At 56.0% G+C, this 14,466-nt stretch overlaps 1 protein-coding gene across 9 annotated transcripts in view; it reads right to left on the bottom strand.

Annotated features, from left to right (window-relative positions):
• Positions 1 to 14,466, bottom strand: part of MEAK7 (MTOR associated protein, eak-7 homolog) — a 19,261-nt gene extending 4,795 nt beyond the window's left edge. The window contains exons 1-7 of one of the 9 annotated variants that reach the window (XM_057314113.1): positions 14,376 to 14,432; positions 10,703 to 10,738; positions 7,776 to 7,952; positions 5,605 to 5,835; positions 5,134 to 5,278; positions 2,833 to 3,261; positions 261 to 379 (exon numbers count right to left, since the gene is read on the bottom strand). In XM_057314113.1, the coding sequence (XP_057170096.1) occupies positions 261 to 379; positions 2,833 to 3,261; positions 5,134 to 5,278; positions 5,605 to 5,835; positions 7,776 to 7,928 (1,077 nt within the window). In that variant the 5' untranslated portion in view covers positions 7,929 to 7,952; positions 10,703 to 10,738; positions 14,376 to 14,432. The other 8 variants (XM_026494676.4, XM_026494677.4, XM_057314112.1 and 5 more) reach the window with 8 other exon arrangements.

The following is a 14,466-nucleotide window of genomic DNA, read 5'->3' as shown; positions in this document are numbered from 1 at the left end:
CTGGCCGAACCCACCATTTGCACACAAACCACAGACAGGCCTCAGCAGAGCCCAACCTTGCAGGAGAGAACTCTGTCCTAGCTGTCACTCGCCACCGCACCAAGCCCCAGGCAGAATGAACACAGCCCACGCCCGTAACCAAATGCATACGGCTCCCCTGGCTCGCGGGGCAAGTGTCAGCCTGGGCATGTCGGGACTGACCCCGTGGCAGGAAGGACATCACGAAGGTGGGGCAGCCCCTGCCCTCCCTAAGTCCTTACCAGTCCGTTTGGGATGGTCTGCTGCCCGTGATTCAGGTACATGTAGTGGTCGTTGTAACCCGTGGACGTGTACACGGCCATGCGAGGGGAGATGGAGAACAGGAAGCACGTGTCATCCCCTGAAAGTGACCAGAGTGTGGACAAGCTCACATCAACGATCCCACACAGCACCATTTCTTACACTCTGGGGAACTGGGGCCGGAGAAAGCAAGCCCCGTGCTGCTCAGCCCACGGCCGCAGGTCTCTGCGCCGCACAGCAGAAACGGTAAGCCGCCAGGAAGGGACTCCCCGGGTCTGCAAGGTGAGGACAGCTTCCAAAACCGAGGGACAGGACCGCAGGGAAGGGGACCACATCTGTGATGCGAGGCTGCCCTCTGCTGGAATTCCATCGAATTCTCATGTCTCAGGACAGCACAGAGAAGTTTGAAAATCTGTCAACTGTGTTTTTCCACGTTCTTCGGGGGCCTAATCCTGCTTCTTAATAAAACACTAAGAGCAGCAGAGACCAGTCAGACCAATGTGGGAGCCGGGAGAAGCGGAAGGTCAGCTGTTATGACGATTCCCTGTACCCTAAAGCCGAGCCTCCAACCGTGCAGACAGCAGCTCATCATTCCCCCAAAGCCTTGAACGGAGTTGGGGGGAAGGTGCCCCATTCGTCCCCCCGGACACTATGACAAGGAAGGTGGGGGTGCAGAAGTGAGTGAACGCAGCAGGGCTGAGACTGTGGGCCCCAGAAAGGTCCCTGGGCTGATGTCTGGGAGCGTGGATTTGGGGAGGGTCCCCCCCACTCCCAGAAATGGTAAGAGGGGCTCCCTGTGCAGTGTGGTTGATCCAGAACATCTGCTTTCCTCCCGGGACTCTGGGATTTGGGTGATCACATGACCAGCCCCCAGGAAAACCCTGAGTGCTGAGCCCCTAACAGGCATCGCTGGTAGACAGCCCTGCTGGGGAATCGAGTGGGTCCTGTGTGTCCCCCGGGCGAGGGCTCTGGAAGCTGGCGCCTGTCTCTCTGCTGACCTTGCTCCACGTCCTCTCACTGTCATTAATCATGGCCACTGGGGTGACCGTACCGAGTCCTGCAGGTACTCCCGGGGAGTCCCCAACATGGGGGTGGCCTTGGGGATCCCTGACACAGTGGGGAAGAGCTAGTAGCAGCAACTGGATTAAAGATCTGGAGTATTCTGAAACCTTAGAGAAAACTAAATCCTAGAAACGACAGGATCTCAGGGATTCTGCTCATGATTCCCGCCACCCACCCCGCAGCTACCACGATCTCCCTTGTAATGTCAACTCTGCACCTGGACACGGCCTCCCGGCTTGCAGAAGCTTGCCTCCAGAGGGAAGGTGTGCAGTGTGACAGAGGACCCACAGGGCACCATGTGCACCCTGTGGGTCCTCCCATGTCTGGGAAGGCTTCCTGCAGGAGGTGACCTCAGGCTGAGTCCCAACAAGGAGCTGGTCATGCAAACAGGGTAGGGGGAGAGAAAGAGCAGCATGCGCCAAGTCCAAGGATAAGAGGGAGTCTGGGGAGACGGAGCAGGCCACAAGGCTGGAGACAGGAGACGTACGTCCTGCAGGCAGCATTCAAGCGTCTCAAGAGAAGACACCATGTCAGACATGCTGGGATGTGGCAAATGGATTGGAGGGCAAGATGGAAACCAGGGGGCTGATCAGGCGGCCCCACAGCAACATGGAGGGAGCGGCATGAGAGAAGTTGAGGGGATAGAACAGAGGACCCTCCCGTTCACACTCGCGGTCCCTGTCCCCGAGGAGCACGTGGCATCGGTGTCGCATTTAGGGACCCGGACAGGAAGGGTATCAACCGTCCTGGCTCCTGCTGCATCACATTTCCAGAGCCTGTGGGAAAGGCCCCCACTTCACCGCTGGGGAGACGCACCAAGGACACAGGCTCGGGGCCACACGCCGAGGCACATGCAGGGACGTCAGACCCTGGGAAGGCATGAGCACCTCGAGCCCGAGAACATCCCGCTACCCAGGAGATAAACGATCCTTGAAAAATGTTGATCAGAGCACGTTTCTTTAAGGAGGGGAAGCATTTACTTCAGGACTTTCATCCAGCATGCTGAATGTCACGCAAGGAGTGCTCGGATTACGACAAATCACAGGACTGGGAAACCAGGGCAGACGGAAAAGGCAGACCCCGCAGAGCAGATGCACCAGCGGGGATCGGGCTGTCCAGGGACGGGGACGGCCGGTGACAAGAGCCATCCATCAGACAGGACCAGCGGAAGCCCCCACAGCCCAGCCTCCTCCATGGCCTGGACCCCGCGTGGTTTAATAATGCCGAGCCATGGTCTCCTCCTCTGAGAGCCACGGTCGGGATACCTGTCCTGTGTCCCTTCCTCTGTTGCCAGAATCACTGGACCACGTAAAGCTGCATCTCCTCCTACTGTCCTCCTGACCGTGTCCCGAGAAGCACCCGGAGGAGACGGAACAAAGCCTCCGCACACCGACGCCCCCGGTTGGCTCAGAGGTCCCCAGGCAGCAGCCACGAGACCCAACCCTCCAGGAGTACCATGCTATGGCGTGCCATGTGGGGACCCGGTCTCACCTTGAAACTGAGGCTTGACCTCCCAGGAGCAGGAGGCAAACCCGCCGAACACCTGGCCGTCGTGGTCCTCCAGCAGCAGCACGCAGGGGCCCCGGTGGGTGATGCGGCCGCAGAGCTGGGCAAAGCTGTGCCCGTGGAGCTCGGACGAGAAGAGCAGGCGCCAGCGGCCCCGCTGCTCCTGGCGCAGGTGGGAGTTGACGAAGATAACCGACAGGACATCCAGGATGCTCTCAAACTCCCTCTCCTGCTCAACGTGACGCTCGGGGACCAGGGTGGCCAGATCGAGGGAGAAGCGCAGGAGGAGGAAGCCTCTGTGGATGACCACACTCAGGAACGTGGCCACGTGGGGGGCCCTGAACACCCAGGCCTCGATCGTGGCTCGGTCACACTCACAGTCCAGCTGCTGAGGCCCTGGAAGCTTCTCGCCACCTAGGGGAGGGACGGCCCAAGCCGTGTGGCCACCACATCACCTGACATCCACTCCCCGCACCTGTGCAGCCCATCGTGGGAGCCACACGTGGCTCCTGAGTGCCTGACATGTGGCTGGTCTGAACGGAGCTGTGCACTAAGTATAAAACGCACACCCGAATGCAAAGAGCCAGTGTGAAAAAAGAAGTGTAACATCGCAATCATTTTTTATATTGATTATGGATGTTATCCTTTGGACATATTAGAAGTAATTCCCTGTGTTTCTCTTTACTCTTTTCATGTGGCTACTGGAATATTTAACATTTCACACGTGGCTTGCATTGGTGCCTGCACTGATCTCAACAATTTGACGTCCAGACCCTTCTTTTCTCTCCTCTGCAAGCTGCATGGGAGAGACCCAGGAGAGAGCCAGGCCTCACCCCTGCGCCCAGCCCTGAAGCCCTCAGCAGGTATTTCCAAGAGAGCCACACCAAAAACCACTCTTCTAGGGGTTTCCACCCAACAGACCCATTTCGAGAGGCCCTTAGAAGTTGACACTCTCCAGGCAAGTCGGGGTGGAGGCTGGTAACTTATGAGACACCCCCACCACCAGTTATCTGGGAGGAACGGGTATCATTAACTAGGAATTATGCTCGACACCAAAGTCTTGTTCTCTCTCTCTTACCCACCGAGAATGAAGGGGATATGGTGGGGACACCAGAAGGCCAACTACTGATACTTTACATATATTATGTTACTCTCCTGTCCAAGTTCCAAATTCACCACTTGATTTTTGACATAGGACCTATTTCAAACTGCATTTTAAAATCCAGCTTTATAATAAAATAATGCTTTTATAAAAACAAATCTACTTTGCAAAGAGATTCACCACAGGTATTTTTAAATCCCAAATAAACTCAAATGTGTATGGTTTCTCATCTAACGATAGTAGAATACACAGTAGTTTCAAGGGCACATGCAACCTTCTCTGGAACAGACCGTACATCAGTGCAGGAAGCAAGCCTCCGTAAATGGAAAAGGACTGAAGTCATACGAAGTAGGTTCTTCAACCACAATGGAAAGAAATCATAAATCAACAACAGGAGGCGATTTGGGAAATTCAAAACATGTAGAAGTCAATTAACACACATCTACGTAACCAACAGACCAAAGGAGGAACCACAAGTTAGAAGATACTGAGAGGGTTGAACACACACACAACGTACCAAAACTCATGGGATGCAGCTAAAGCAGTACTTAGAGGGAAATGTATAGTCGTAAATGCCTATATTGAAAAAGAAGAGAGATCTCAAATCAATAACCTAACCTTCAACCTTAGAAAACTAGAGAAAGTAGACCAGACTAAATGTGAAGCAACCAGAAAGACAAGACAAGACTAGGGTAGAGAGGAATGAAGTAAGAGACCAAGAAAACCAACTATATCAAAAGTCGGCTTTCTGAAAACATCCACCAAAACCTGATAGACCCTCCGCTAGATGGATCAAGAATATAAAAAGCCTAAGCCTAAGCCTTCTGACTAATACCAGAAATGAAAGTGGGGACATCACTACTGATCCTACAGAATAAGGATTACAAAGAATACTAGGAACGATTACATTAATTTCTTCATGTTTGTGAATTTCCCAAATGCCTCTTGTTACTAACTTGTAATTTCTTTCCACTGTGGCTGAAGAATCGTACGTTGTATGATTTCAGTCCTTTAAATTTATCATGAGGCATATTGCATGGCCAACCAATAAGATAGTCCACAACAAACTTGGAGGACTCACGTTTATGGATTTCAAAACTTCACTACAAGGCTACAGTGACCAAGACTGCATGGTACCAGTCTACACATCGAGGTCTCAGTGGGTGAGCACACAGGGCACTTGCCTTGAAGGTCCATCTCAGAGAAGAGCTGGGCAGCCAGCACCTGCACCCTGGCAGGGGGGCCTGAGCCTCTCTTCTGGGTCCAGCCTCTCAGCTCCTGTCTGTAGTTGAGCACATGCACCACAGAGCCAACCAGATCCTCTGTAAACTGTAAGACCACAGTGTTACCGTTCATCACATTTCCACCATGACCCACGACCTACATCATATCAACACAGGGAAGGGCGCTTTATCTTTTCAATGCCAACTACAATAGGCCACAACGTGGGAAAAGATTACATTACTTAAGTAAGTGTTCAAGCTCTATTTTGCCAAAGCCTCCGTCCAGGAGTCCTGACCTCACCGGTGATGTGGTCTAGGGTCCCCAAGGGGGACATCTCCATGTGCCTCCACCAGCTATACAACCATCCTAAGTCCCCCGAGGACACCCGAGGCTTCTTGGCATGGCTACAAACAGCCTTGTGGCCTCTCTACCTTCTGGACTTCTCTTGCTTTCACGGGACCTTCGGTGGGAGAAATCATTTTCAGGATCACAAGACTCTTCTCCTCAGAGTTTCCCTTCAACAAGTGGGACATGGACACCGTGAACTGCTCCTGGGAGACACTGTCGCTGGGCCCCTTGGCCTTTCCCGTCAGGTCAACGCCCCGCATGCCGTCATATAGTCTGGTGACCATCGCCAGGGGAAGAGCTTCCCCAACGTGGCTCTGTTGGGAACAAGTGGGAGAAAAGGCTGGACAGGGTCGAGCTATGCATAGTAGGATCGCAGGAAAAGGACCAGGGACCAAGACCAACCTCTGCCATTCCCGGATGCTTCCACCAGCACTCACCTTCCTAAACCCCACGCATCTCCCCTCTCCCCCACCCAACGGGATCACATCACCCCAAAATGCACATGCCTGATGTGTCCTGGCTTGTGGCTCGTCTTGGCCATCGGACTCTTCCACAGTCTGTTCCCATCCTGCCCTCCAAACTTTTCAGTCCCTGGCCCCCCCCAGATTGGCCACATCATTCCTGCTCTGGCCACTGCCTGCTCTTTATTCTGCTTACACCTTCTTCATTCTAGACCAACAGCTGCCACACGCACATCGGAATTTATTAACCCGTGGAACATACATGTGTGCATAGCTGATCTGTTCTCTGTATGAGAGGAGTCAGCTCTTCTTATCCAAAATCTTTGTGTTTAATATGTATTTTTACTTAAGGTTTAAATTTTCAATCTATTTTTTTAAGATTTATTTATTGATTTGAGAGAGAGAGAGCGCGCAAGCGAGCATGGGGGAAGACACAGAGGGGGAGAGAGAATCTCAAGCAAACTCCATGCTGATCATGGAGCCTGACGCGGGACTCGATTCCATAACCCCGAGATCATGACCTGAGCCAAAATCAAGAGTCAGATGCTCAACCCACTGAGCCACCCAGGCGCCCTGATTTTAAATCTTATTCCTAATTACCGTCTTGCCAATAACATTCTGTAAATACTGTTTTCCTTTTTCACTACAACATGCAATGTGATTTGCTCCAGGGATGACAAAAAGATGGAGAGAGAGCGCAAATCACAAACTGCATCACGAGCTTCCTTCGAGCAGGGTCTGAAAACCGGGTTCTCTCTAACGGCACCCTGTGTGTGCAGTCTGGGACCACACGGGTATTCCGAGGCTCTCATAAAGCAGGTTCCCGAGCTCCCCGCTCAAGAGTACTCCTATTTCCGTCTGTTTTCTCCAGGTTCTCCTGAAAAAGCGACCTTCACTTCTTCCCCAGAAGAAACTGTCTTCAGTCACCAGGGTTTTCTCATCAACTGTTCACCCTCCAGACCATAATACACACACGTGAACAGTTACCCACCCTGCACTCACGCCTTCAACTGGCCTGGCCGGTTCTGCCTGCTTCAGCTTCGTGGGTGACCCAGCAGACTGGGGTGCTTGGGTCCAGTGCAGATCCACACACACCCACGTACACACGCACGCGTACACACACACACACACATACACACGCACGCACACACACACACGCGCACACACGCGCGCGCACACAGCTGTGACCTGGATGAGCCCCCTGGCCAGTTTCCTCGTCTGTGAGGTGAGCATGTTGGGGGATCCCAAGGCCCCCACCAGCTCCCACTCCGCACATTCTAGAGGAGGCCCCTAGATTGCCTTCCCCTGATGCAGCCCCTGCCCCACCACCCAGCAAGATGGGCCGGCGGGGTCTCTGTGCCACTGCCTTGCTCAGTCCGGGCACTCAAACATGCTGTTAAAAAAGCCCCGTGGAGGGACACCCGGGTGCTCAGTCGGGTAAGCATCTGCTTCTGGTTATGATCTCGGGGTCCTGGGGTAAAGCCTGCTCCCTGCTCAGTGGAGAGTCTGCTTCTCGCCCTCCCTCTGCTCCTCCCCCCACCATGCTCTCTAATAAATAAAGTCTTAAAAAAAGAAGTATCCCCCCAAAACACCGTACACAGAGGCAGAGCAGCCGCAGCAGACCCCGCAGCCCGCCACACGGAAAGTGCAGACCGTCTGCCTTTTGCAGAGAACGCACTTGGCCTTGTGGCCGAACCCGCGTCGGACTACAACAGAGGGCCACTTCGGGCCCAAGGGCCACAGCGCGCGCACCTGCTCAGACCACGCACTCACCGCCCCCCTGCGGCTCTTGCCTTCAGCGCCTTCAGAGAGAAGCATCGGGCCGAGGCGTCGGAGCTGGGTGCCTCCGAGGACAGAGCATCGAACAGTCTATCGATCTCCTCCTGCTCCTCGGGAAGGAACCGTGAGCAAAACTTCTGCGCCGACCGGCTTCCGCTGCTCCCCATCCCTCCTCGTACCGGCACAACTCTCTGCAGAAGACAGCAGGTCGGGGATCAGGAGAGAGAGGCCACAGAGAGCACATGTCGGTAAGTGCGCACGGGCAATTCATCAATACCGATTCAGCGGCAAAGACAGGCTAAAACCCGTCAGAGCTACGGCCTGGAGTCGACACAGATCAGGCGGGAACACCGGCCCCCGACCCCGTGGTCTCCCCGAGCACACGCGTGCCCGCCAAGCAGCCTGCGCTTCCTTATTCAAAAACACAGTTCTACACTAATGTACCTAAAAGGTAGAAAAATCAGTATGTTCATCTAAATACTCTGATTTCCAAAACTTAACTTGAAAGAAGTCTAAGGCTGGCTGATCCCATGTATTTGAATAAAATCGACACCTTGAAAATAGCACCTATGAAGCAAGCGTGGGACCGGACAAGCTCTTCCCTGTGATCCTGGCTCCGCCCCGCAGCAGCTGCGCAGGCTGGGGTGGGCTCCAGAAGCTTCCGTGCCCCCACATCCTCTTGTGTGAAACGGGGATCAGCACGCCCTCCAACATAGGTCCTGGTGACCACTGGGCGAGTTAGCCCAAGCAAAGGGCTGAGAAGGTGCCCGTGACCTGCAAGGGACAGTCACAGAGACGGGCACCCACAGGCCCAGGGCATTGTTCATTGTCACAGACCCCATTCCTGACAGGGGTCGAGGGCCATCAGATCTGGGAGTCAAACAGAGCGCACAGTCGGGGGGGGGGGGGATCTCTCAAGAGCCAAGTGCTGTGGCTTGTTCCTTCCGTCCTTAGACTCCACCTGGAAGCCGTGTCGGTGAAATTGCTGGAGAGAAACGCACCTTCTCCCCCAGCCCAGGAGTGAACCGTCTCCCACGAGGTCAAGGCAGGGAGCTGGGAAGGGGAGGGCAGGCCAGCCCAGGCCCCCCAAGATCTGGCTGACCAATACCCCAAGGGAAAATTTTTCTTCCCCAGATTTTTCTTCCTTCTTGAGGAGAGAGTTACCTAACGTGAAACTAACCACTTTGGAATGAACAATCCAGCAGGACTTAGCGCATTCAGTGTGGGGCAACCGCCACCTCTGCCGATTCCAAAATATTTTCGTCGCCCCCAAAGGGAACCTCGTGCCCATTAGCAGATACTCCCCACCCCCTCTGGGGCCACCGAAGTGCAGCGTCTGTGGGTGACCCTGTTCCAGACATTCCACGTACACGGAACCACACCCTCTGTGGTCTTGTGGGTCTGGTCTCTCTCTGGTGGCAGACGGTTTTCGAGGCTCACCCGAGCCATGGCGAGTGTCCGCACTCCGTCGCGTAGGGTCGAACGCTACTCTGGTACGCGGCAGACCAGGCCGGGTTTACCCGTACATCTGCTGTCGGACAGGTGGGCTGTCTCTACCTGCTGGGTATTGTGAACAGCGCTGCTACGAACACAGACTCGTTCCAGGCTCTGCTTTCAGACTGTGGGGTACCTAACTAGGAACCGAGTCACTGGGTCGTGTGGTGATCCAGTGTTTAATTCGGGAGAAACCACCGATCAGCGTTCTGTTTTCCATTCCCAGCAGCAAAGCACGCAGGTTCCAATTTCTCCACAGCCTCCCTGATGCTATTTTCTATCTTTGTTACTCCAGCCATCCTGGCAGGGGACCCATCTGCCCTGCGGAGGAGGACGCCGGCAGGGACTCGGACAGGGACTGCAGCGCACTTGCCGAGGCAATGGAGAGGAGGGCTCGCAGAGCCCAGCTTGGGGCTGTCACTCACGGGCCACCTGATCTAAATGCTTCCACTCCTCAAGCTTCTCAGCAGCATGAGAGCCAAGAAGGAAAACCTCCAGCCCTGGGCTCAAGGGCCAGCCTGCGTGAGGCTCTCCTCATCGCTAAGACAGAGGGGACCATGCCGGCTGGTGCCTGGTCCCCACCAGGGGCACGGCCCAACCAACGGCCCAGAAAACACCTGATCGTGTAGGACTCCAACAGGAGATGAGCCACCATCGCCTGATTTGTAAATACCCACTGATTCCGGAGGACAGTAGCAGAGAGCGCCGAGCAAAGGGAGACACGGCCGTGACCAGGATACGTTCCACCAGCCGCGAGCCCGTGCTGTCAGCACTGAGGGTCCTGAGGCCATGCCCCAGAGGAGTCGGAAGAAGATGTCGATGCTGCCAGCTGAAGGCCAGCAGGGGCACACGGGAGCTCAAGGCTGCCTTCCAGGCTGCTGTGCAAGGAAGCACGGGCACCGGGCAAGAGCACGGGAGGCTGGGCGTGGGGCTGGGGCGCACGAGGGGAGCGCAGTCTGGACTGGGTCTGTTCATCACTTCCCTGTAGACGCGGGAGGAACAGCTAAGTCATCACTGGGAAGAGACCCACGTGTTCGTGTTTACCAGGACGGGGGTCGGGGATCAACCCGCGCCCCCCAGGAGAGGGGCTCTGTACAGCGTGGTCTGGCTTTGGCCTTGTTCTGTCACAGCTTTGTGTGTGTCGCTGGTAAATCACGACAGCTTCAGTCAGAAGTAGTTAGACTGATATTCCCCCACCACCGCCAGGGAAATTCAAGACTCTCTCAAAATCTGGGTTAACTTATCGAGTCACCAAAAACCTTGTCACACAACTCTCCCTGGGTCTCTAATCTTGTTATTCTGCCAAAGTCCTGAAAATGGTAAATGTTTAAAAATACACCCTAGTGGTTCTATTTCATTCCCAGATGGGGGTTCCTGACAAAGATCATTAACTTTTTCACTTCTAGAAAACCTTAAGGTTTGTGACTCAAAAGGGCCCATGACTTACCTAAATGGCTGGAAGGAATAAAGGTCTTGCCAGCACCTGGGAGGGGAAGGATTGGCGACGTCAGCACAGTGTCACGTCAGAGCTGGACTCTAACAGAGGTATGTGGTCCACTCGGGGCATCAGACTCTAGTGCCCTATGTGGCTCAGAGGGCCCTCACTGTCCCCCACACACCACCACCCCACTCAGCCTTTGGGTTCCAAGACTACTCAGCATTCCTAACTTTCCTAGAACTGATAGTCGCCTTAACTGAAATGGAGCACAGACCCCTCCTCCCCGACTCTGCTCGCTCTCCCCACTCACCACCCCCCCAGGTTCATGCCTGACTTGCCGGCTCAAATCTGAAAGTCCCAAGAGACTCTGTCCTACGGCCACCTGCCTGGCACCTTAGCCACCTGGTGCACGCAGGCACAGCGCCGTGGCGTCCCGGGCCGGCCTGTCAGGCGCACCGGCCCACTCTCCCGCGGCCTGCTGGGCTCCCGTGTGCAAATTCCAAGAGGCCAGCCTCGCCCGAGTCCTAAGAGAGCCCAAGCACTGCCCCAGAGACTCAATCCCAACCCCTACTGCACTCAGGGGCCCCAGAATTGGTACCACTCGCTCAGCCACCACGACCTGTCCCCTACCCGGGGACGGGCTCCAGGATGCCCTCAGGTCTGCATCCCACAGCCCCACCAGGCCCGAGCCACAGCAGGCACTCCACCTGTGCTCTTCCATTCACCAAACCATCCCCCCATGAGAAGAAAACAGGCCCGGAAGACACCAGGGAGAGCCAGCAGCATGGATGGGAGGTCCAGTCGATGCTGCCTCTGGCCTCTCTTTTCCTGGTGCCATCTGACTGCCTTGCCTCCCAATCCCCAAATCCCAAGATAGCTTCCTCCCTGCTCAAAACCAACGAATCACTCCACCAGGGGGAGGCCGGCCTCTTTAAGGGGGACACATGGAGCTAAACGGCCACCAACGTTTAAATGCCACTCCTCAGAAGTTTCCATGTCCCAGAGGAGGGAACAGTGCACATGGGGCTGGGACACTAACGGGCCACAGGTCGTGCCTCCTCCAGCATGTGGGCCCTTCTGCATCTATTCTTTCAATCAGTGACTCAGTGTCCCCAGAGCCAGGCCCCGTCCCAGAGAGCAGGCAGACACAGAGGAGCCTCAGGCAGGCGCCAGCCTGCAGGAATGTTCCATTCAACGGGGAGAGACAGACAAGCGCAGCCAGGATCAGTGGGGATTGAAGTGAGAACACAGGAGTCAAGAGTTGCAAATGTCCCGAAGGGCACATTCCGGCCCGGTCTTCAGGCGCTCACAGGTAGCTCACCTGCGCAGTGGGGACAGTGTGCACGAAGGGGCCGGGGTGCACACCACAATCACTGAGGGGAGGTCTGGGGTGGGGAGGGGAACCAGAGGCACTACAGAGAGAGCTCCCCTCACGTGACCCGCTAGAACAGGTTCCTCCTGTGTTGTCTGACAACAGAGCAATATGGAGCAGCCCGGCCAGCCCTCCTGGGGGCCAATCACCATAAGGGGGGAATAGGGCCCGCCCACACGGAGGACAGGGGAGATGCGGACCATCAGCGGGAGGTAACAGGGCAGCACCTGGAGAAGACACCGGGAAAGGCCCGGGCAATGGGGCACACTGGCAACCCAGGAGGGGGAAGGGTGAGCTACAGACCTGGAGTCAGAAGGTCAGGGAGGATGGCAGCCTCTGAGAATGGGGCCCTGCCCCCTGTACCACTGTTCTTGGAGTCCCCAGAGTACTGGTGAGGGGCCACAACTGCCAACAGTTCCCAGCACAGCCCCACCTCCTCTGAAAGAACCCCCTCGGAGCAGGATAAAGAAACAGCAAGGGCAGCAGGTGTCATGCCCCCTTCCCCCGCACCCCCCCACCCCGCGCCGCGCCATCACCGCCTCGGTCACTGATCCTGCCCAAAGTCTCTCCAGTCAACTCTGGGGAAGAAATGAAGGCCTTCAATGCACACCTGTGTTTCCCCAAATACAACTTCCTGAACTTTCTTTCTGTCCCTGGCAATGGTTTTCTCCTGGCACCATTCCAGGTGTGCCTCCCTACGTAGGACAGCCGGTTTTCCTGGCAAGTGGTGCGCAAACGACCCCGCGCAGGCCTGAGCTTTCTGTAGGGTTACGTGTACCAAGTTCTCTTTCAAGAGGAAGTACCTCGATGTTACTTTAAGCCTCCTTACATCAGTGGTTCTCAACTGCGAGTCGTTCAACATGTGGCAATGAGGCTTGGTTGTGATGCTGGCGTCTAGCGGGTTGAAAGTGGGGTGCTAAGTCTCCTACACTGCACAGGACAGCCCCCCCCCCAACAAATGACCTGGCCCCAGATGTTAGTAGGGCTGAAGGTGACAAACTGGTTTTCCAGGATGCAGGGCAGTGGGGCTGAGCTCAAGGGCGGGCGCTGAAGTACACAGATGATCCTCAGGGCTTGCCTGGGCCCTGGGCTCTGCTGTTACCATGGAAGCAAAGATGGGCAGACCTGAGGTCAAGTTCTGACACTGGTTGGTTTGAGGACTACGGGCAAGTTACGAAGCCTTTTCCAACTTGAGTACCATGACGGAAGTACCACCAGCCCCATAATGAGGTAGAAAAAATTAAATCAGGTTAACGCAGGGGATTTAATTCTGCTTTCTGGGGTCCAGAAACAGAGACAGATGGGCTCAAGCAAGGCAAGTTTGAATCCCTGCCCAGGAACAAGGGAAGCAGCCCAGCTTGGGAGCAAGGAACCCCCTCAGTGCTGGGGGAGAGCCAGCAGCTTCCCTGCAGAATGGAGCTGCAATCCCGGCTGGCGTCCTAGGATAGCCCCGTCGTCCTCAGAGCCTCCCCATCTGGCTCCTGTCCTCGGGGTGCTCTCCCCTCTAGCCTGCTGACATCCAACTGTGACCTCCCAGGGGCCACTGTCCTGACAGCAGTCGCCTGGCCCTCAGTGCCGCTCTTCTGCTCCGAGTCCAACCTCCTCATCTGGACATCCGGACTTCAAGCCCTGTCTACACCCCAGCACCAGCAGCCCTTCTGCAAAGGGTCAGCTCGGGCCTGCGCCAGCCTTCAGGCTGTGCAGAGTCCCTGCTGGCCAAAGGCACCGGACCTGTCCTGCTCCTGCCCCAGGCTGGCTTCCCTTCCTCCAGGGAGCCCCGATGACTCATCTGCTGGGAATGGTTTTTGTTTTTCTCCCCTCTGTGCTAGGTTTAGCCACCAGCTCTACTCTCCTGGGACAAAGCTAGTAAAGTGTGGTCAATACAACACCCCCAACCCCACCCACAGTCCAGTATAAGCCCCCCGACGCCTCCTCCCACACATGCTCCCCAGTTCTTCCCGCGTCTATGCCGCCTCTCTCACCGCCCCTCCCACAAGCGGGCCGCAACCCTGGGGACCCTTTGATCTTGACAAGAAAAGAAAATTTGGGGTGATTTTGTGCTCCGACTGACCACGTGGGGAGACCCTCCCTCCCTCGCAGCTGTCCCCCGAGGGCCCTCCACCTCTTCCACCCTGGAGCCCAGCGGAGCGGGTGGCCAGAGAGGGGCAAAGCCCAGCCCCACTCCAGGCACCGTTCTCTCCCGGGTCCGGCGCCATCACCCTCAACCCCTCCCCGGGATAGGCGCTCCCTCCCGGCCACCGGGCCAGCGTCCCCGCTCAGCTCACCGCAGCCCACTGACCCAGCACCCACCGGAACCTGCCAGTCGGATCCCCCGCATGGATTTTCTCTTGGAACAGCCCGCCCCAGTTGCCAGGCGACGCCGCTGACGGGCAGCTATCTG

The sequence above is a fragment of the Ursus arctos genome, unplaced genomic scaffold (assembly GCF_023065955.2).
Source record: "Ursus arctos isolate Adak ecotype North America unplaced genomic scaffold, UrsArc2.0 scaffold_19, whole genome shotgun sequence".
In the NCBI taxonomy this organism is placed as follows: domain Eukaryota; kingdom Metazoa; phylum Chordata; class Mammalia; order Carnivora; family Ursidae; genus Ursus; species Ursus arctos.
This window is presented reverse-complemented; position numbering and strand designations above follow the sequence as displayed.